This window comes from Etheostoma spectabile, chromosome 8, assembly GCF_008692095.1.
Source record: "Etheostoma spectabile isolate EspeVRDwgs_2016 chromosome 8, UIUC_Espe_1.0, whole genome shotgun sequence".
NCBI classification, from domain to species: Eukaryota; Metazoa; Chordata; class Actinopteri; order Perciformes; family Percidae; genus Etheostoma; species Etheostoma spectabile.
In genome coordinates this window covers 6,074,010-6,095,605 of record NC_045740.1, presented here as the reverse complement: position 1 = coordinate 6,095,605, position 21,596 = coordinate 6,074,010, and the positions used below count along the sequence as shown (strand labels likewise).

Sequence of the window (21,596 nt, the reverse complement as noted above, 5' to 3'; positions counted from 1 at the left end):
GTAGGCAATAGCCACTGGCCACCGGCCACCGGGCACCGGGCACCAGGCACCGGGCAGCGGCCACCGGGCCGCAGCCACCGGGCGGCGTCCGCACGCCAGGCAGCCTCGACACACTACCGTCCCACCGGGAAAAGTCCACTTCCCGGCATCAGGGGGTGGGCAGTGGAGTCATGTGCAACCATTGTCTAGGGGATCTATACCTAAACACTGTAGTAAGGTTTAAATCAACTCGCGACAACAATAGTGACAGTGGCTAATGGATGTTAATAAAAATAAAGCAGACACAGCAAACCACGGAATAACTGTTAAACACGTTTATTTCGGATCAGACGGCACTGATTTAACACATGAGACTCCAGGATTAATCTTAGCCTGGCTGTTAGCCTGCTCTGGACCAGGCTAGCCGCAAAGAATAAATCTCCATGGTTACTTGGCGGGCTTATTCATCTGGTTTCGTGCAACCGAGTCCAGCTAAATTCATCCAGGATAACTTGAATATCCCGCTTAAATCCCTTATCCTAGTTTCGTGCAACAGGCCCCAGCTCTGTCAAAGCAAAATAAGGCCTTCTATGGCATTTCACCATTCATTTCATCAATTATGATTACTTATTCCTATAAATCTATGTATGTACTTCTTTCAGGTATATGTGTGGATGATGTGGATGTGTTTTTTGTATTTCAGAAGTTTGTATTTAGCACTTTTTTGGCTTTTTAGAAATAAGAAATAAGACAAACGCACAGACATATCTGTAGAAATACATCTTATAAATACTTTTATAAGTCTTTTTTTTTCTGGATTTTTTCTGTTCTATAGTTAGACATTGGCTAGGGTACTTTTAGTATAAGCCCATGTATATGCTTACGGTAGTGCTTTTTATTAATTTTTCAGATGCATCTACTTGGACGGAAATAGAAATTCTGTGTTCTAACCTGTTTAGCTCTGTGTCAGTAAGGCCAATTGTCACACTGCCACTAGAAACAACAAATTGAGAGTGTTAACTTCCCAGTGACCTCAGGGTCATCACAGAGGGCCAAAGTATGTGGGAACTGCAGCACTTTTTGGGGGGTAAAAATTTAGGCGAGAAAAGCATATATTTTTAAGTGTATCTGAAGAGGTCTAAACAACACATGTTATTCCACTGACCATAGTGTGGTTAGAGAAGTTTCTATGGATATTTTGTTACTTTGTGGCACCACCACTATTCTACATGAAAGATTAAACTTTAAAAATGTAAACTGACAAGTTCAAAGAGTTGATTTTGGGGTATCTTTTGAATATATTTTATTTTTTGATCAGGCCTTGGTGTCGGTCATTTCTGTCAAACGCTTTAGGGTGAGAAAAAAACCATGCTGGTTTATTGATTAATGATTCTATGGAGATGTTCTTCTCACCCATTAACATGTTGGTTTGATGGATGTGTTCTTCGATGGTGTTGTTTCTCACTTCATTAGAATAACAAGCAGGACAGATTGGACCAGGTGAGCCTGCTGGACCTGGTGGACCCCTCGGACCAGGAGGACCTGCAAATATTGACATACAGTAGCTGCAAGTCCGACATATAAAACTGACCCTATAAACAATACTATTGGTCAATGAGATAGGGTCTTCACGACAACAGTAAAATAAAAAACAGCCCTAACTGGAGGGAAAATAATTAATCTGACCAAAAATAATAGCGGATTAGTCTATTGTTTTTTGTTATTGTTATTGTTTGTCTATTGCAACCCACAACAAGATAAGGTGTTGAATAACACATAGTGGCCATCTTGATATTCTTACCAGTAGTGGAGCTTAACATCAAGCCTCAAGTTTGTCCTTGAAGTACTGTATATTCTACTCTAATTATCATTTAATATTCCTGTATATACAAAAACACACACACACACTATACAAATACACACACACACATTTATATTTATATATATATATATATATATATATATATATTGTCTGTGTCTGATATTTTGCTGCTGTAGCACCGTAATTTCCCATTTTGGGATCAATGATCCCAGATGATCTATCTATCTATCTATGTATCTATCTATCTATCTATCTATCTATCTATCTATCTATCTATCTATCTATCTATCTATCTATGAAACTCACAAAATGACATAGAATGAGGTGACAGCTTTTCTGATCTGAACTTTGCCTGACTGACTCCCTCTCTGTCAACCATGTCAGGTTTAAATATGTCGTCATCTCTCACCTTTCAGTCCGGGAGGCCCAGGGTCTCCTTTAGGTCCTGGTTCTCCCTTTTCACCAGGGGGTCCTAGTCAGTGACAGGTCATTAGTTTAAACCACTAAGATTGAAAATGGAAACTACAAAACAGCAAAATGATCATGTTTTAACTGGAGGACTGTAAAAATGTAAACAGGTGATCTTAGATTTAATTTACGCATTAACTATATTTTCTCTGGGAAGCCATTACAGTAAGGGTCACTGACACCAGCATTCAGGTTTAATCAGCCCAGCCAACCTTTTCCAACTGAAGCAATCTCCCATACATTGCTTATGTGGCAGCAACAGACAAAGTCTCTTGTAGACATTGAGTGGGATTCTCATGTTAAGTAACCATGGCTGAACAATGGAAGATTGTTTGAAACTTTTGACTGACTTCTGTTTCGTATTTATTTGTCTGTTCAGGTGCATAGCTCATAAAGAAGGGTTATGTCTTTTTAGATTTCTTTGACACAACAAATCTCTCACCTCTTCTTCCTCTTTTTCTCCCCTGCGGCCCGGGCACACCCTGTGGTCCTGGTGAACCAGTTCTACCAGGCAAACCTAACAAGAAAATACTGAGACTGTAGTTACAAATTCAGCTTAGCTTAAGTAACTGATGTAACTCAAATACAGTTAATCAGAGTGCCTGTTTTTACCTGGTGGTCCAGGTGGGCCTGGGGAAAAAATAAATGAATGTTTTACACAAATCAAACAGACCTATAGCAGAAGCACCAATAACCATATAAACCACAGTGCTGGAATGAAGAATATTTTGGTAGAACACCTGTTAAACAAACTCCTCTGGAGCTATTACACAGCTCTATGAAGGCTTTGACCTGAAATGAAGAAAACAGAAGAAAAAAAATGTGTCAATGTGGAATAGATCTGGAAGCTTTGTAATTTTGTTTTTTAAATCACTAGAATACACCTTTTCTTTTCTTTTCTTATCAACAGCAACAGTGTCATTTGTTCTCAAGGATTGGGAGATTATTATAATTTCACATTATTCCCATTATTACAACTGAAAAGATTATTTGATTAATTGATTGTTGACACAATATTAACTGGAAACAATTGTGAAAATCAATCAAATGCTCATGTCATTTTTTAAGCCAAAAATTCACTTGTTCTTAGGTGTGAATATTTGCTACTTTTCTTTGTCTTGTACAATGGTAGACTAAATATCTTCCAATTTTTTTATGTTTTATGGGACAAAACAAGCAATTTAAAAAGACGTCACCTTGTGCTCTGGGAACTTGCATCAAGCATTTTTAACTATTTTCTGACATTTCATTGCCAAAACTATCAATCAACTAAATCAAAAGATTAAAGTTAAAATGAAAATATCATTATCATTAGTTGCAGCCCTAAATATTATTGGTGATTTTTAATCAATCAGGCCAATAATAAAACTAGACATTATTTTGGTAAAATACTTGTGCATCACTGATAAATGTGATGTCAAAAAATATACAGTAGCGCCCTCTGGAGAAATGCCAGTTTCCACCAGATGTGAGAACAGTTGAGGGAGGAGCAGTCACACTCCCCTGCTCAAAATATTTATCCAGAGAACACTCAGTGGTAAACCAGATGTCTGCAACAGACTTTTGGATAATTTGCATTACACATAAATGCTTCTAATCCCCAAAACATAATGCTTTTTTACAGAAGTACAATAAAGAGTCTGTGATATGCACAGTTTCTTATAAAGAGCCCACATTAAAGTATGTAAATGTCTCACAGGAACCATGGAGTATGTCATCAGCATCAGCATTTCCTTCTCTTCTTGGCTTTGTGTTGCTTCTCCCTCCTGGTTTCTTCTTCTGCGGTGGAGCTTCTTCAGCTCTGCAGCCTCTGCAGGCTCCATGGCCAGGACTCCTGCCTGCAACCTGCAGCTCTGGGACAGCACCTGCATCTGGGCGTCCAACCTGACCAGCTGCTCCGTCAGCTCTTTCTGTCGAACCAGCAGGAACAGTAAGCCTGCTGAGATCAGGAGCAGCAGCGCACACATCCCCACCAGAAAAACTTTTGAAGCCAGAAAAACTCCACTCTTCTCCTTCATATTTTTGCCCGCTTGCTGCAGTCCTTAACTGCAGAGTAATCTGAGCTCTGAAATTCACGCGCACATACAGCACATATCTGACCACTTGCCAACGGATGAGACGTCAGAGGGAAACTACGCTCAAGCTGAAATAAACATGTCAAGATCTGTATGTAACTAGGGAAGCACATGATACATTGCGCAACAACAAGCATCTGGGAAACAGTTACAATGTGTAGGCCCACTCCATTTAGAAGCAGCTAATGGACATATTTCCAGAATGACAAATCCTGCACACAGCGTAGTGCTTCTCATCATTTTGGTGCTCTTGCTCTCAATTTTGCCACCAGTCCATCCCACACAAAATTACATGGAAATGGAACAAATAAGTTGTGAACAAGGGGAACATTCTTTGGATCTACAAAAGAGCTTTCAGAGCGCTTTCAGTAAGAGACTGTTAGTGTGTGGGTGTGTGTGTGTACTGAAATCTCTTTGTAATAAATGGCTTTTCATGTTTGTCTATTATTGCATTATGCATTTATATTTAGGAATTTATTTATTTATTTATTTTTCTCCACTTGTGTCATTGAACAAGTAACATTAAAGTTTCTCCATTCCCGAAAAGTTCTAATTACTCAGTTTAGTCTCCACTACAATGAGGAGAGCAGGTTTTTCAGCCAACTTGGGATAAAAGCCCCCACCCAAACCCCCAAATGTGAGGCCAACATCTTCATTAACAACACACCAGCCATTCATTTCAGCTATTTGAAGGACAGCTCATCAGAAGCACACAACATCTGCATGTACATTGTTTTCCCTTTTTCATGTTTGCATCCATGTTAATTTTTTAAGTAGAGGAGCACTGAAATGTATTTAAAAAAAACGTAAGACTTGAAATTACAAAGATGACATTTTCTCTTTCTCCTGCTTCCTATTTTGAATTGCTGGGTAAATCCCTACTCCCTTTGACATGGGTCAGTCTGACCCAGCTAATTAATTTCCCCTTGAAAAGCCTCCTTGATGGATGAATTGGACAGTGGGGTTTCTTTCTTTTAAACAAAGCTAAATGTGAAGTAAACCCATTTAAGAAAAACTGATGCAAAGTACATTGGATGAAAGACCTGCAGGTTTTGAATGATTATATACAAAAAACGAACACTTTTTTGGTTCTTTTAAAAGCGGCTTTGTGGTTAAGATATGCACGGTTATCTGGCATGTTTGCTGTTCTGCCATGTAATGGTACTTACATGGCTCACTTACGTAACCACAAAGTGGTAGTGTTTCTAAGCAACCAGTAAAATGAGGGCTTAACCGAGGATTTATAAACACTGTGATTTATTGGGTAGGAGAAGGTTGATCATCCTTAAAACCAGTAGAGGAAGAACTGCATCTCTTCAAACTGCAATACTTACTAACTTGTCGGGAGTCAAAAACGAAGAAGAGAAGTAAGTGTGGTTCTTTGATAATTTGTTAATAAAGAATTAAAAAATGCTTAAAATAGTAAAACAATACTCTTAAAGATAAAAGATGTAGAAATATCTAAGCATACACTATGGTAAAAAAAAAATTGTAACACACCTTGAATTTGTATTCAATTTTAAATTTTAATTATGTGGACTTTGTTTCTGTCTTGAGAGACTGTGTATGCTATTGTAATACACTAAAGTGAAACAGAGATTTTAGTTATGAAATTCAATTAAAACTCTCTCTCTCTCCTGTTTTTATTTGGTTATTTCACCAATATTTGCAACTCACCATTCATAATATCTTTGGAGAAGACACTAATGTTATGATCATGATCATCAACATCAAAAAAATAAATACGGGAATAATCTGTCACCTGCACTTGAACTGACATGGCTGTCTCAGTAACAAATAATCCTAAAGCTTAGTGAGGGTGTATTTGCTTTTAATGTGTGCCATTTTTGTGTTACATAGACAAGACAATTGCAACAGATGAAAAGTAAGGGTGTGCACAGATAAGGGTCCTCTATTTTAACATTAGCCAATGGATGAGCTTGTTTTGACTGTTGGTTAAAGGAGACAGAAGCTTTATGAGCACAGGACAGACAGAGGACACAGTAAACGTGCTCAGGTGTGTGTTTATGAAGGGGATGCTGCCGCTGGAGACACTCACCGTCAGCCGCAAAATGGTTGAAACTGAAGTCACTTCCCTTCTGCTTCTATTGCTGCTACTGCTGCTCTTCACTGCCTGGAGCCGAACAAACCGGTCACATATACCCGGTTAGAGACTTAAACATAACTTGTAAAAATTGATCCACGTGTACAAGGGACTACAGGTGTAAGTTTATAAAAGTAACACAGGAAACATGACAAATATATGTTTTAAAAAGTTTTGTACTTTGAATAACGACTGTACATTTTCATTAGGAGGGAATTTAGGTCCAATTTTATGGTTTCTGATTCACAATATTGATTAAATAACATAATAGTTTACTTATTTCCATATAGGAAAACCTCTGTTTTCTCTTGGACATTAGAGCACCATTTTGTGTTAAATTATTACCTGCTTCTTTGTTCCAGGTCCTTCCTTCTTGGCAGGACTCGGTCCTATCCTCTCCTACAGCAGATTTATCTGGACTGGGATAGGAACAGCGAGCAACTACTACAACAACAAATATGGCAGCATTGTCCGGGTCTGGATAAATGGCGAGGAGACCCTCATTTTGAGCAGGCAAGTCTCCTGAGATAAAAAACAAAAACAAACTCTTACACACATTTTACCCGTGAATCTGTAGTAAGTCAAAGCCTGGCTACTTCGCAGGTCTTCAGCAGTGTATCATGTTTTGAGGAGCGCCCACTACACAGCCAGATTCGGGAGCAAAAAAGGGCTGGAGTGTATTGGGATGGAGGGGAGGGGTATCATTTTCAACAGTGATGTTCTGCTCTGGAGAAAAGTGAGGACATATTTTTCCAAAGGTGAGCAATTACCTTACACAAGAGAGTATGGAGTCAGAGTATTGTTGTGCCTTATTTCACCTTTATTTGTCTATTTTCCGACATCTACAGATTGAAGTTTGACAATAATTGAAACACTGCTTGCTTGCATTTGAAATACTGTTTCATTGTTGTTTTACAGCTCTGACTGGCCCCGGCCTCCAGAGGACAGTGGGAATCTGTGAGAGCTCCACAGCCAAACACCTGGACTGCCTGCAGGAGATGGCTGACTCCTCCAGACATGTGGACGTTCTCAATCTGCTAAGAGCCATAGTGGTGGACATCTCCAACAGGCTTTTTCTCAGGGTGCCACTCAACGGTCAGCTGCACGTTCACTGTCAACATATTCTAAATCTCAAACTCTAATTTATTTTCTCCCAGCAAATAATGTTCCATATTGCACTGCAGCTCCTAAATCTGTTTTGTTGTTCCTCATAACTCAGAAAAGAACTTGCTGATGAAAATCCAAAACTACTTTGAGACCTGGCAAACCGTTTTAATAAAGCCTGAGATGTTCTTCAAGATCGGATGGCTGTACAACAAGCACAAAAGAGCAGCGTAAGAGCCTCACACATCATAGTTACTCAATATTTGGCTTGAGATTTCTTCAACCTAACCTTTGTGTTGCTTTTTGTGCCAACAGCCAAGAGCTGCAGGATGAGATGGAGAGCCTTCTTGAAGTGAAAAGAAAGATTATAAATGAGTCTGAGAAATTGGACGATGATCTTGACTTTGCAACAGAGCTCATCTTTGCTCAGGTTTGTCTCTTTTGATAAATCTATAACATGTGTTAACAGACTAACCATCCTGATCATGCTGTGTTAGTTGCATTCTGCATACCTTTGTATACTCTTGACTAGAACATCGGGGAGCTTTCAGCAGATAACGTCAGGCAGTGCGTGCTGGAGATGGTGATTGCAGCACCTGACACACTTTCCATCAGCCTCTTCTTCATGCTGATGCTGCTGAAACAAAACCCAGATGTGGAGCTGAGGATAATGGAAGAGATGAACACTGTCTTGAGTGAGTGCATTTGTGCTGTATTAATCTCTGTTTCATTCTATGAGAGCTAAAAAAACTAAAATGTTCCTAAAATCAATAAATGCTGCTTTTCATTTCTAGGTGAAAAAGGTGAAAACACTGATTATCAGAGCTTGAAAGTGATGGAAAGTTTCATCAATGAGTCTTTGAGGTTTCATCCTGTGGTTGATTTCACAATGCGAAAAGCTCTGGAAGATGACAACATCGATGGCACTAAGGTTACAAAAGGAACCAACATCATTCTCAACATTGGACTTATGCATAAGACTGAATTCTTTCCAAAACCCAAAGAGTTTAGCCTGATGAACTTTGACAAAACAGTAAGTCAGCTGAACGTCGTGCAATAGTATATGGCTCTAAAGGAAAAAACAGCTTAGTGTTTATTTTCTCTGGTTGGCAGGTGCCCAGTCGTTTCTTCCAGCCCTTCGGCTGCGGGCCTCGTTCCTGCGTGGGCAAACACATCTCCATGGTGATGATGAAGGCCATCCTGGTCACTCTGTTGTCTCGTTACACTGTGTGTCCTCGCCGAGGCAGCACCCTTAACAGCATCAGGCAGACCAACAACCTGTCACAGCAGCCTGTGGAGGACGAGCACAGCCTGGCCATGCGCTTCATCCCTCGAACAACATGAACTCAACAAATGCAGGGGTTACGTTTAGGTGAAAACACGTAGTTTTGCAAATTTTATATATAATAATAATAAGTATTTCAACCATATAGAAATATTCCCTGGCCAAGGTTGTACAAATGTGCAAAAAAAACAACACAAACTAATAGTTTTCAGTTCTATATTTTGTACTAAATTTGTGATGTCCCAACAGTGTTGTCTACTTTGACATTAATGACATTTAGTGAATTTGTAGGAAGGTTTTAGCCGATACAGAGCAGTGCAAGCATGATTACCTGGCCCATGGGATACAGTATGGAAAACCAGGGAGGACATGGATTTGTAGATTTAGTTTTGTTGTATTGAGAGGTCACACAAAAAATGATGTGTAAAAATGACATGCATGTCCTAATGTGCTGCCAACTTGCTTTTGTTAAAGACCTGAACTGAGACAAACAGCTACTAGTTTTTAATTTTGTTAATCATCAATGAGCATCCCAGTTCAGTCAAATTATTTAAGTAACATATATATTTTACATCCAGTATGTTTCATAGGATTATAGGAGTTACTGTATTAAACATTTTCAAAGTTAAAACAGCAATGTTAAAGTAAGGTATAGTGAGTAGTAGTTTTATGCAAGCGTAATGTTAGAAATAGAAATATGTCAAATATAGGCCTTAGTATGATGATAAGATGAATCCAGGTAGAACCTATTACCCATCACTATTTTATATTATTTTGTTATGTTAAAACTCGAGAAATGTTGGAAAGAGACAGTGAACTTCTTTTTAGGGTATCAGTGAATGTAAATTTGACTGTGCAACAAAGGCTGCAAATCAAATGCTACTAATAGGTTTTTTACATTTGGTGTATGTAGTAAGTAAAAAATGTTAATTCAATATACTGTATATTTGAAATATTGTTTTATATTGTAGCAAATATCAAATGAGAATAAAGAACATCAGAAAATATGTCCTCTACTGTAATAACGTCCCTCTTTGCTTCAAGTCCAGAACACCTATGTTTATTTAAGAAATAATCATGGAGTCAAACTCAAGTTAATTTACATGTGTTGGATTTATTCATAAGTTAGCAGAATGTAATGTGATTTCCTTTGTACCACAGGCACAAATCAAATACGCCACCTTGGCGTTAGAACATAAGGCGTTGGGTTAAAACTGAGTTGTAGACACATTGTTAGCGTCAAGCTGTGCTCTAATCAGGACACAGGCAACAAAGAACAAAGGCAAACTTTCCCTTCAGGTTGAATCAAATAAAACAGGCTGAGACCATTCAGATCTGGCACAGCACGATCAAACAGTACATGGAGCACAATGATTTTTTTTCTTTCAGAGAAATTAATATAAAATATTTCCTGTAAGAATATAAATTCAATAAATATGTTTTAAATACTGCATTGATACAAAAATATAATAATCAAAAACACACTTCTCACCGACACTGACAGAAACATGAGTGCATAGATAATCATATCACACAGAAGGCAGCGCCTGTGAAACATCAGGGAAAACTCAAATGCTCCCCATCATAATGACAAATGGACAATATGGACATCTTTATGTCATTGCTATATTTAAGACAAAATACTCTCATCATTGATGTAAGAAATACGTGTAACTTCTGCCTCTGGAGGTTAGTGTCAGCATAATGTAATCCTAAAATCAATATCTTCCCTGTGCTTCTCCCAAAGACACCTAATATATAACATTAACCAATCCAATCCAATTTAAGTTATTCAATCCATTTCACTCAGAACTGCTACAATTAGTATTGCTGAACTTGAAAAGAAAAAAAATTACATTTATGTATTTGTCTGATTAAAACAGAAAATGGGATTCACTGTCATGATTGTTGTAGCCTAGAAAGTGTAGCTGAAATTAGAAAGCAGGACATGACCTCTATTGATATTCAGCATGCAGACCTGGGGTGCAAAAGTAACCAAGTAGGTCAATTTATACTGAAAATATTATGTATATATTCATTTCATTCACTAACAATGTTTCAAGCATTACAGTTGTAAAGTCATCACAAAGTCCTGTCTTCATTTTAAGACATTATTGTTATTCTGAAACATCAAACACCCATAGAAGGTTAAAAACTGTCTTTTGGCCCTGAGGTTATAACCAGCCATGACTTTAAACAGTTGTAATCCTGTAAAATATTCCACCAATTTAACTGTTAAAAATAAAGGATACAAGGACAAAAAAAGTCGTTGTCAATTATAGTGGAAGAGATAAACAAATGGTAAACACTGTAATATAAAGATGAGAATGCACAACACCAGATGTTCTGCACTACTGCTCAGTACCTTCCTCTTCAGTGGCTGAGGGTCCGATGCTCATGTTGCTTAGTGGTGTCAGTGGGGTCTCAGTGCTCCTGTAAAGCTCTCTGACAGTGGTACATTAGGCAGTCGGGCAGGTCGGGGACTGGAGAGCGCATCCACACTGCCAGAGTTCCCGCATGCAGACGACAGTGCATCAGACACGGCTGATCCTGGAGGAGCCGGCAGGCTACAATACCTTCCATACCTGTGGAGCAAAATAATAAAGGTTACTCACTGATAGTGTAAGATACATGGGAGTGTCGGTTGACACTTAAGACATATCAACCTGTGTCATTTTTAAAACATGCATCCATCATGCTATGAGATGCTCTAAAAGAATATTGACAAAACAAATGACTTGACCTTGTGGCTTCATCTATAGATCTTGGACAGCAAATGACAAAATAAAAAGCTCAAAAGCTTTGAAACAATTAAGTAAGTGGACCTTGAGTTGAGATTGATTGTCAAAAAAGCGACATCTCACAGATATGATAGAAATTTTAAAAGACAGTCTGTGCCTGCATATTTGCTTCAGCTTAATAATTCATTACATCTGTGGCACTGCAACTCTGATGTAAGATGCAAGTAAGCAATAATAACCAGTTCATTAACATTTATAAAGTCATTGGTTACAACTTAAAAAAAAAACTTTTTCAATGGGCCTTATTAAAAAGTGGTATCAAAGTATCTTATCTTTAGCTCAGTTGGTTATCTTTAACTCAGTTAAAATTTCTGTAAAAGTGAGTAAGCAGCCTTTGTGTTGAGACTGTTTTGTGAAACCACTATTTTCAGGTCAAGAATGAATTTTCACACTTTCTCTATGAAAAGATTTGGAGTTGTGCTGGCTTTGACAGGAGTTTTGTCCCTTATGACATGGCAGCCTTAAATAAAATACCTTGCTGAGTACTATGTATAGATATGTGTCTATATACACTCACCGGCCACTTTATTAGGTACACCTGTCCAACTGCTCGTTAACACTTAATTTCTAAGCAGCCAACACATGGCGGCAACTCAGTGCATTTAGGCATGTAGACATGGTCAAGAGAATGTCCTGCGCGTTCAAACCGAGCATCAGTATGGGAAGAAAGGTGATTTGAGTGACTTTGAACGTGGCATGATTGTTGGTGCCAGAAGGGCTGGTCTGAGTATTTCAGAAACTGCTAATCTACTGGATTTTCACGCACAACCATCTCTAGGGTTTACAGAGAATGGTCCGAAAAAGAAAAAACATCCAGTGAGCGGCAGTTCTGTGGGCGGAAATGCCTTGTTGATGCCAGAGGTCAGAGGAGAATGGCCAGACTGGTTTGAGCTGATAGAAGGGCAACAGTGATCAAATAACCACCCGTTACAACCAAGGTGGGCAGAAGAGCATCCTGAACGCACAGTACGTCGAACTTTGAGGCAGATGGGCTACAGCAGCAGAAGACCACATCGGGTGCCACTCCTTTCACGTAAGAACAGGAAACAGACTACAATTTGCACAAGCTCATGAAATGGACAATAGAAGATTGGAAAAACGTTGCCTGGTCTGATGAGTCTCGATTTCTGCTGCGACAGTCGGATGGTAGGGTCAGAATTTGGTGTCTACAACATGAAAGCATGGATCCATCCTGCTTGTATCAACGGTTCAGGCTGGGGGTGGTGGTGTCATGGTGTGGGGAATTTTTCTTGGCACCTTTGGGCCCCTTGGTACCCATTGAGCATCGTTGCAACGCCAAAGCCTACCTGAGGATTGGTGCTGACCATGTCATCCTTATGACCATAATGTACCCAACTCTGATGGCTACTTTCAGCAGGATAATGCGCCATGTCATAAAGCTGGAATCATCACAGACTGGTTTCTTGAACATGATAATGAGTTCGCTGTACTCAAATGGCCTCCACAGTCACCAGATCTCAATCCATAGAGCATCTTGGGATGTGGTGGAACGGGAGATTCGCATCATGGATGTGCAGCCGACAAATTGCGGCAACTGTGTGATGCCATCATGTCAATATGGACCAAACTCCCTGAGGAATGCTCCAGCACCTTGTTGAATCTATGCCACGAAGATTGAGGCAGTTCTGAAGGCAAAAGGGGGTCCAACCCGTTACTAGCATGGGGTACCTAATAAAGTGGCCGGTGAGTGTATTGTGTGTGTGTGTGTGTGTGTGTGTGTGTGTGTGTGTAAATGAGAACTAAATGTCTGGTTACCTATGACTTCCACAACATGAAGTTGAAGTTTCTTCTCCAGCATATTCAGAGTGGCTGCAAGAGGTTCAAGGTCGTCACTTATCAGTGTCAGGTTCTGCTTTGTATCATGAGAAAAGGCCAGCCACATTGTCCCGTATTCCTCCGTGGTCAGAGTCAAAGGTCTGAAGGAAATGTGAAACTTCAGTAAGAAACCAATCGTTTCTTTATGGCCATACTTGGAAAAAAGAAGATATTTCACCTGACAAAGCTGGTTAGAGGCAGTTTGTATGAGAACTGCACCGACTGAGGCGTCCCAACAGGAAACTGGTAAGATACGATCCCAACCACTTCAACATGGACGGAAGGTCTCTTCACGGTCAGGAAATACTGACACACTGCTGCACTGTGGCTTCTTGCCTCCTGCACTCGACTGTCACACACACAAGATACCTGAAAAAGACAAAATGCCATTTAATATGAAAGGCAAATAAGATAGCATAAGACTTCCATAATAATTTTCTGCTTAAAAATGACTGTACCTCAAGTTCATCTGAGTCAAGCTCTAATATTATCTGTTGAATGTCAGAGTCAGAGGAGTTGTAAATGAAAACAACTAGTACTAAGAAATCATCTTTATGCACATGACAGGCTGAGAGATCCAGGCTTTGTTTGGAGCACAGAGGAGTGATTTCTGAGTGAGAGAGTCCAGAGAGCTCTGCAGGAAGATAAGAACTGAGACTCAAGTCTTTAGGTTCGTCTGGGTCCTCATGTGAATCCGGATCAGCAGCTACCACCCTGTTATCCCCAATGAGAGAGGGGCTACTTCCCTTTATGTCACTGTCAGATAACTCTACATCACAGTTGCCATTTGCAGCAGTGAGGCCATGGGCGAGTTGGGATGTCTGTTTGAGTGAAGAAACATCCAGCTCTGAGTTGATGTTAGAGTCCAGGAGGTTGTTACACAGCAAGTTATCCACTGTGCTCGGAGTTGAGACAAGGGAGTTGGATTTTTGCTCGCTGGCAGCCGAGGACGAGCCCGGACCTTTAGCTTTTCTTCTAAATCGCCGGGGTGTTGACTCAGATTTCCCCATCTGTTAAAGGAAAACTTTTAGTTGTAATAAATGCATTTGTAGTAATGCACAGTGTATCATATTAGTTTTATCACTATTACAAGTTCCACTATGAATATTGCAAAGGGCTTATACAGTGGGGCTCGAAAGTTTGGGCACCCCAGGTAAAAAAATTCTATTAATGTGCATAAAGAAGCCAAGAAAAACAGACAAATCTCCAAAAGGCATCAAATGACAGATTTATATAATATGTCACAAAAAGTTAGAATTTATTTCCATCATTTACAGGGTGCCCAAACTTTTGCAGACCCCATTTTTAGTTTTTGTTATTTTGAAAGTGTAAATGATGGAAATAAAATCTAACTTTTTGTGACATATTATACAAATGTCTAATCTGTCATTTGAATCATTAGGATGGTTGAGAGTTACAGAGCCAGTGGAGCTGAAAATAGTTGCCAATTGATTTGGTAACTGATTAATCGCTTACGTCATTCTCTAACCAAAATGCCAAACATTTTGTGGTTCCGTTCCACCTTTCCAAATGTGAGGATTTGCTGCTTTTCTAAGTCTTACGTGAAAATAACGTTAGGTCTGTAGATCAGGAACAACAAGCAATTTGAAGACATCAACTCAAACTCTGTCTGAGAATATTTTTAAACATTTTCTGGCATTGTATAGATAAAACAATGAATCAATTAATTGAGAGACGATTGGCAAATTAATCAATAACGAGAACATGTTAGTTGCAGCCTTTATTCTGTGCCCCCTGTCGTAGACATTATCAAATCTGTGAAGTGAGTATTTAGGAGCTTACCAAACACACAGAGCTTTGGGAGCTCAGGCCAACAAACAGAGAAGAGGCCAGCTGCTGTTTCTCCTGTTCGGGCTCGGGGGTCGGTGTCGGAGTGGGAGTCTGACTGTGTGAACTGTCAGCCTCTCCCTGGTGATTGGGTGAACGGAGGGGACTGGTAACCTCAACATGGGCAGACTCATCCACTGGTTCTCTCTGTGCCAGGTAGCCCTCCCTCCCCCACACCCTCTTTACACCATCCAGCTTCAGACTTGTAGAGCTATATTCAAAATCAAAGTAGGATTTTCAAACCAGCCGTGCATATGCGTGTAAGCTATTCAGACAGCACAAGTGTGTGTGTCTACGTACCCTCCTTTGTGTGAGAGTTCGGTGCTATCGCCTGACAGACCAGAGCTTGTGGAAAACAGTGTAGGAGACTGTCTGTCTGTGATGCTGCAGGAGGACATGCCGATGGGCAGGGACAGGCTGTATGGCTCCAGGCTCAACGCTGAGGCAGACAACACAGTCAGAACAAACCAAAACAAGGCATTGTACACCTGCTGCCAAATCTGCCACAATCGCTTACCTTTTTCCTGAGCTAGTTCCTCCTGCCGTTGATGTTGAGGCTTGTATGGAGCAGCGCCAGCAGCCAGCGCCTCCGACACAAATCCATCCAGAAATGACAAAGAAGAATCTACCTGGAAAACAACATCAACACCAACTGCAGGTTGAAACTTCTCCTTTAATGGAGATGGGAAGATCATTTGGAAATGTTCTTCACTAAAGGTGTTTTATGTGTGTGGAAACATCTTATCTACTGTACATATACAGTATATTGTTCCACTTTATTTTGCCAAAAAAAGTCTTAAGTTTTAAACAACTTAAAAGAAGCTTTTGTGCAGAATATTATTATTGTTATCTTCTTCCATCTGATACTGAGTTCTGTGGTAAACCCAACCCCTCAGACTACTCCAGACATGCTTAAACAGCTTCTATGACTATTACTGAAATGCTGATCCCCGGTATTTCAATAAATACGGTCATTAATCTAATCAACTCTGTGTCACGGAGGGCAAGTGTATGCAGGTTATGTTTTGCAACCATCAGATAATGAGCACTTACCCTGCCGGAGAGGCGGAACTACAAAGGAGCATTATCTGCTGCGGTTCCAAGACTTAAATCATTTTACAGAGTTTTCTTACACCAAATTTTAAGTTTCAACAGCAGCAGACTTTCAAAGTCCAATTAAATGTTTCCATGTTTCCTTACACCAGGTTTCTAAGAATTATTGATGGTAAACATTACAATGACAACACACTGAAAACATCATTATTGTAATTCTGCAGCCCTGTATGTACGTATGTTACCTCCAGGAGTTCATGGCCGGCGTCTCGAGGTAGCACCCTGGCTTGTAGTTCCCAGTCTTGGCTAAGGTGCTGCAGCTCCTGAGCCCTCTGTCTCAGTACTGTGTCCAGGGAGCTGCTGTATGTCTCTGAAACCCCCAGGACCACAGAAAGACCTGTCCTGCCCTCACAGAGCTTGGTCATTGCCATGAGGATCCAGCTCTTGGTTTCACTGCTGGTGTTCTTCATGTCCAGTAGTTTAGCCAGCAGCCTCAGGACTGTGGCGGCTTCCAGATCCTTCCTCAAATAGGAGTATTCACCAAGGACCTATGCACGGCAGAGAAGGGATCAAAACTATTCAGTGAATGTCACTGTATGTAAAAAAAAAAAGAAAAAAAAAGAAAAGTTAGTTTTTTTAAAGGAAAGGTAAAGATGAGTACTGTCATTGAATGTTTTTATTCTGTAAAAAATATCGAAAGTACAATATGATGCAACACATTTTGTTAAAATACCTGAGAAACTCAGGCCAACTAATTGTTTATGATCTTTTAAAACACTTCCACTTTAAAACGGATATTGTTTCTTTATGGGATTTGCTCTATTTCCTGTATTTATTCTTACCAATGTTCTCTAAAATGCATTCTGTATTTCATCTCCTCTTACATTTTACAGTCCTTTTTAATGCTTGCATTTTGTAAAGTAATTAGTAAAGTATGCTATATGCAAGAATAGGTCCTAAGCCTATGTGTGTGTATTTCAGGCCTGTGTGTAGTGTAAATTGTAATTTCCCCACTGGGGAACAGTATAAATTATTATTATAATTATAAACCAACCGCTGTATTCCTTTTCCTTCTTCTGCTTCTTGTTCTTATTAATATCACATAAGAATTGTAGAAACTGCATTGCGAACAGCACTCACCCAGCTGATGACTTGGAGAAAGCGCTGTGGCAGTTTGCCAGCCTCTCCTTGCAGCAGAGAAACATATGAATCCACAGCAAACAGCCTCAACTTCCTGTCTTCTTCCACGCTGTCAAATCCTGGGCCATTAAAGAGAAATTATTAGCATTACAGAATTATAATCAATATCAGTATCAAATTACTTAACCGAACAATTTTACAACAGCATAACATCATCTACAAAACAAGTTGAATGAGCAAATATCTCACCCTCAGACAGCAGTTTAAGGAAACAGTTTGGGATGTCTGGCTGCATCATGTCTCCACCCACTGAAAACACTGTGTTCATGGTCTCAATGAACCATTCATTGTCTGGTGCATATGTATAAATGTTCATAGGAAAACAAAAACAAAGAACAAGAACAAACCAGGAATAAATAATACAAATGCATGCTATTAAAAGGATTGCATTTTTCAACCCAGAAGTAATTTAAATTTAATTTAAACTTTACCAGTAGCTTTATTATTGAGAAACAGAGACAGAACACTGTCCAATAAAGTAATCATTTAGGCCTTGAAAAAACAATAAGTCTACAGGAGAGTCATAAATGTCTTTATGCTGTTAAAAACAGTGCTACGCACCATGCTTTCCACCAGGTTTTACTGACTCTGTCTTAACTACATCTGAGTCAGAAGCAAGAAGTTGTCTAAAATAAAGCTCAGATTCACAGAAAGTAAAGTCAAGGTACAGTGGGCCACCAGAGGTAAATTTAAGTATATTTAAGGATATTTCTCTGCCAGTTCTGCCACCTTCCCAACAAGGTCAATGGTAGTGTATTCATCTTTATTAATTCGCAGAAACTCCAGCATCTTCTCAACAATGACTGTGACATTCTGGGCGTTGGTGATCCGAAAGAGCAATTCCAGTGTCTAAAAGAAAACAGAAAAAGGCCCACAATGCTGTAAACCCACAATCCTAACGCAGCAGAATCCAGAATACACCAGTATTTAACTCACCTCACGCTTGATGATGAGGTCGGGATGATCGAGACACTCTATGATGGTCATCTGATGCTGCAGGGCCAGTTTAGGGTCCTGCTGGACCACATAAGTGAGGGCCTTCAAGCCTACAGTAACAAAAAATTAAATAATTTATGACAGTGAATTTCTGAAATCTTGATGTAAAGAAATGACTTAAATCAAAGGTTTTATTTGAATCTTACCAAGATATTTGAGATTAATCTTTGGTGAAAGAACAAAACTGCCAATGCACTTTGCAGCTTTTTCCAAAAGTTCAGATTTGGGATGAATTGTGTAAATACATCTTACACACTCGTATAATATTGCTGAAAATAAAAAGACAGTGGTTGAAGAAAGTACTTAAACGATTTAAAATGTACTAATTTACAGAAACCGATAATTTTGACATACCGTAGGTGATGTTATGATTCATCTCTGCTCTTCGTAAAGACTCGTCGAGGACCTCATACATGATGTCACTTGTACTGTCGAACAGAACAGACTTACAAAATGTACGAGCACAAAGCACAACTACATGACACCATAAACATCCAGATTCATCAGGGGACAAAAAATAATTACCTCTGGTCATTTTTTCCAAGTAAGGACAATATTCTGAGAAGCTGAATTTGCAGCCATGGTGCGGGGACACTATGATAGTTAAAATCCATGGGCAGTTTTCCTCCCACCACTTGCTTCAGTATGGTGACAAAACTTGGTGTCAGGTCCTTATAACCTTCTGGATTATCCTGTAACAAAAAAATCAATGAAAAGTGACAAGACTTGATTACACCACAGTAGATCAAACCAGAGTCCAGAAAAACAAATTACCTGGATCATCTGTAAGTAGATGTGTAGTGAAGCTGTCATGACACCAGGATCCTTGTCACAAAGGGCTTTACGAAACTTGTTGTGGATGTGTTGAACTTGATTCGGTGCTATTAGGTAGAATTTGTACAGTGCCAGGACTGCTTTTCGTCGAATGATTTCTCTGCAAAAATCATAATATTCAAGCTGATTTTTCATGTTTCAGTTCACCATATGAATAAATTGACTTGAACAATTATTGGTCTCAAATTAGGGTAATACTTTACTTGAAGTTTTCTACATAAAAGTGACATGACAGTGTTATGACACAGTAATGACACATGAACCCTAACCCTAACTTGTCATGACAAAACTGACACTTACTAAAAGAAGCGTTACCATAAACGTTTATGACTTGTTTATAATGTTTTATGACATGTTCCTGATCATGTCACTCTTATGTTGATACCTTCAAGTAAAGTGTAACCAAATTAGACTTATAATTCAAACAGCATTACTTACTTTGGGTGATTGAGTTTCTCTTCGACCAGAGGAAGGATCGCAGGAATCATATCTTTGGGGAACATCTGGCTGACAACAGTTAGAGCCATGCAGACTTCAATAAGGTTTGTACTCTGAAGATCCTGAAAACACAAAATACATCAACATTCCTTATGCAGACACCAGATAACGGATGCTGTAAAAACATAATACCTACCTTTAATACAGTGTTCACAAGGAGAAGAAGCAGCTCGTGACTTTCGTTAAGAAACAAAGACACAGCGAGATAACCTGCAATTCAGAAACCCAAACTTATCTTTTGCTCAAAACAGTGTAGGAAGATGCAGTGGAGTTGTCAATAAAGTTGTTGAGATGAAAAATAAACTTTAAAAACTCAAAAAACTACTAATCATGCACCTGTATTAATCATGAGACAAACTGAGTATTGCAGAGCTATTGGGACTCTAAAGAATGTGTAAATACAAAGAACATACCGACTCGTTTTTCCAGTGCAGTGCCTTGTTGAGCCAGTTTTATGGCATGGATATAGCTGAACGATGCCTCATAACCAAGCATTTCACAGTAGATCGTTCTCACCATGAGCTCCTTCATCTGCCTCTGAATCAGATTATGCCACAAGGAAAAAGAAAACAAGTCAGAAATTGCAGGCATCACTATCTGAATAATCTGCTTTCTTGTACATGACCAAATAGGGAAATCCGGAGAATGGTACCATAGAGGTGTTGGGGGAGGACACCTGTTCTTTGATAGATGTTAGTTCACGTTGAATAAGTTTTTCCTCTTCCTGAAAAAGGAGAAACACACAGAGGATATTTATACTCTGCAACTGCTGCCCACTCGCAACATCCCATAATACACATGTTCCATACCCAATGCATGTCAGGATTGTAGCAGATAGATAGACAGTCTCAAGAAACTAAACCAGTTATATTGTACTCTCAACCATTGCCTACAGTATACCATGCCGGTAAACCATGTAAGTTGCAGAGCCAAGCATTAGATGGGCAATGCATCACTGTGAACAGCAGTAATATCTAGCTAATAATGGTGCATTCAATTGTTTGTGGGATATTACAACATCAAGGACTTGAACACAGTTTGTGAATACAAAGCATTTTGGCAGCTGACTCGTTAACACCTTGAATGTCCGAGTTTAACCAGCACATGAACGCATTAACAGGACAAGTTTAAAAAAATAATTCCAGCTCTGTAATTATAACAACATAGCGTTAGTTATCTGTAAATCAGTCTACAACTATGCACAATGCTGCACGGAATAAGTGGGTTAAAACACATAAGCACATACACCTTTTTAGAGTTAGCTAGCATAGACAGCTTAGCAAGCTAATGTTAAAGCATCAACAACTGACTCATATTATTTCACCTAAGTACCTGGTTTATTAAGGACACTCACATGTTTGGACGTTAACTCAGTGATTCCTCTGATGAGGGTTCCTAGTTTTGAGGTGGAGGACAGTTTTGTAGATCCAGGCTGAGAGTCTAAAGACAGGAGGCTCGGCAGAGCTGTCAGGGTCTTCTCCACAACATCGCTCATTTTGCCAGCGGACAGCGGAGCTTGGCAGCTGTTTTTTTTTATTTCAAAATACACTTATTAAATCATTTATCCATCCCAGTAAGAGCCAGAGACAGTTAATTGTTAAAGGGTGTTAGTTAATTTAAAAAGATCACAAGAGGTTAAATACTAGCTAGCCAGTCGGCCATTGTTTTGATTCAGCAGACTGACCATTTCTTG

General features: G+C 39.4%; 3 protein-coding genes across 11 annotated transcripts in view; 1 reads left to right on the top strand and 2 right to left on the bottom strand.

Moving 5' to 3' along the window:
- LOC116693864 (gliomedin) overlaps positions 1-4,478 on the bottom strand; it is a 13,920-nt gene extending 9,442 nt beyond the window's left edge. Inside the window, exons 1-6 of one of the 7 annotated variants that reach the window (XM_032523105.1) lie at positions 3,967-4,473; positions 3,010-3,061; positions 2,882-2,899; positions 2,712-2,786; positions 2,211-2,273; positions 1,393-1,521 (exon numbers count right to left, since the gene is read on the bottom strand). In XM_032523105.1, the coding sequence (XP_032378996.1) occupies positions 1,393-1,521; positions 2,211-2,273; positions 2,712-2,786; positions 2,882-2,899; positions 3,010-3,061; positions 3,967-4,287 (658 nt within the window). In that variant the 5' untranslated portion in view covers positions 4,288-4,473. Of the gene's footprint in view, positions 1-1,392; positions 1,522-2,210; positions 2,274-2,711; positions 2,787-2,881; positions 2,900-3,009; positions 3,062-3,966 lie in introns of all 7 variants that reach the window. The other 6 variants (XM_032523106.1, XM_032523108.1, XM_032523109.1 and 3 more) reach the window with 6 other exon arrangements.
- The window catches only part of ap4e1 (adaptor related protein complex 4 subunit epsilon 1), a 25,391-nt gene extending 3,795 nt beyond the window's left edge, over positions 1-21,596 (bottom strand). Inside the window, exons 1-21 of one of the 2 annotated variants that reach the window (XR_004333026.1) lie at positions 21,258-21,596; positions 20,556-20,627; positions 20,317-20,440; positions 20,040-20,113; positions 19,844-19,965; positions 19,346-19,505; positions 19,097-19,263; positions 18,926-18,999; positions 18,718-18,840; positions 18,512-18,621; positions 18,285-18,424; positions 17,765-17,877; positions 17,516-17,634; positions 16,621-16,923; positions 15,840-15,951; positions 15,623-15,761; positions 15,278-15,533; positions 13,933-14,484; positions 13,653-13,843; positions 13,415-13,575; positions 10,890-11,422 (exon numbers count right to left, since the gene is read on the bottom strand). Coding sequence is in view for 1 of the 2 variants with exons in the window: in XM_032523084.1 (XP_032378975.1) it covers positions 11,262-11,422; positions 13,415-13,575; positions 13,653-13,843; positions 13,933-14,484; positions 15,278-15,533; positions 15,623-15,761; positions 15,840-15,951; positions 16,621-16,923; positions 17,516-17,634; positions 17,765-17,877; positions 18,285-18,424; positions 18,512-18,621; positions 18,718-18,840; positions 18,926-18,999; positions 19,097-19,263; positions 19,346-19,505; positions 19,844-19,965; positions 20,040-20,113; positions 20,317-20,440; positions 20,556-20,627; positions 21,258-21,398 (3,414 nt within the window). In the remaining variant the exon portion in view is untranslated. Of the gene's footprint in view, positions 1-9,926; positions 11,423-13,414; positions 13,576-13,652; positions 13,844-13,932; positions 14,485-15,277; positions 15,534-15,622; positions 15,762-15,839; positions 15,952-16,620; positions 16,924-17,515; positions 17,635-17,764; positions 17,878-18,284; positions 18,425-18,511; positions 18,622-18,717; positions 18,841-18,925; positions 19,000-19,096; positions 19,264-19,345; positions 19,506-19,843; positions 19,966-20,039; positions 20,114-20,316; positions 20,441-20,555; positions 20,628-21,257 lie in introns of those variants that run through there. The other variant, XM_032523084.1, reaches the window with a different exon arrangement.
- cyp19a1b (cytochrome P450, family 19, subfamily A, polypeptide 1b) lies at positions 5,504-8,920 on the top strand. Of its 2 annotated transcripts, XM_032523135.1 has the most exons (10): positions 5,504-5,711; positions 6,362-6,510; positions 6,811-6,961; positions 7,052-7,206; positions 7,367-7,543; positions 7,668-7,782; positions 7,868-7,982; positions 8,085-8,247; positions 8,347-8,585; positions 8,666-8,920. In XM_032523135.1, exons 2-10 carry the CDS (start codon positions 6,372-6,374, stop codon positions 8,894-8,896), a joined length of 1,485 nt encoding a protein of 494 aa, XP_032379026.1. In that variant the 5' UTR covers positions 5,504-5,711; positions 6,362-6,371; the 3' UTR covers positions 8,897-8,920. The 2 variants fall into 2 exon arrangements, with proteins under 2 accessions (XP_032379026.1, XP_032379027.1); XM_032523136.1 differs by lacking the exon at positions 6,362-6,510 and having other exon boundaries at positions 5,595-5,711.

Excerpts from the sequence above, each read along its gene's own strand:
- cyp19a1b (XM_032523135.1), top strand. The coding sequence starts at position 6,372 with ATGAAGGGGATGCTGCCGCTGGAGACACTCACCGTCAGCCGCAAAATG. Across the intron at positions 6,962-7,051 it reads GAGACCCTCATTTTGAGCAG|GTCTTCAGCAGTGTATCATG; the intron begins GCAAGTCTCCTG and ends GCTACTTCGCAG. Across the intron at positions 8,586-8,665 it reads TGATGAACTTTGACAAAACA|GTGCCCAGTCGTTTCTTCCA; the intron begins GTAAGTCAGCTG and ends TCTGGTTGGCAG.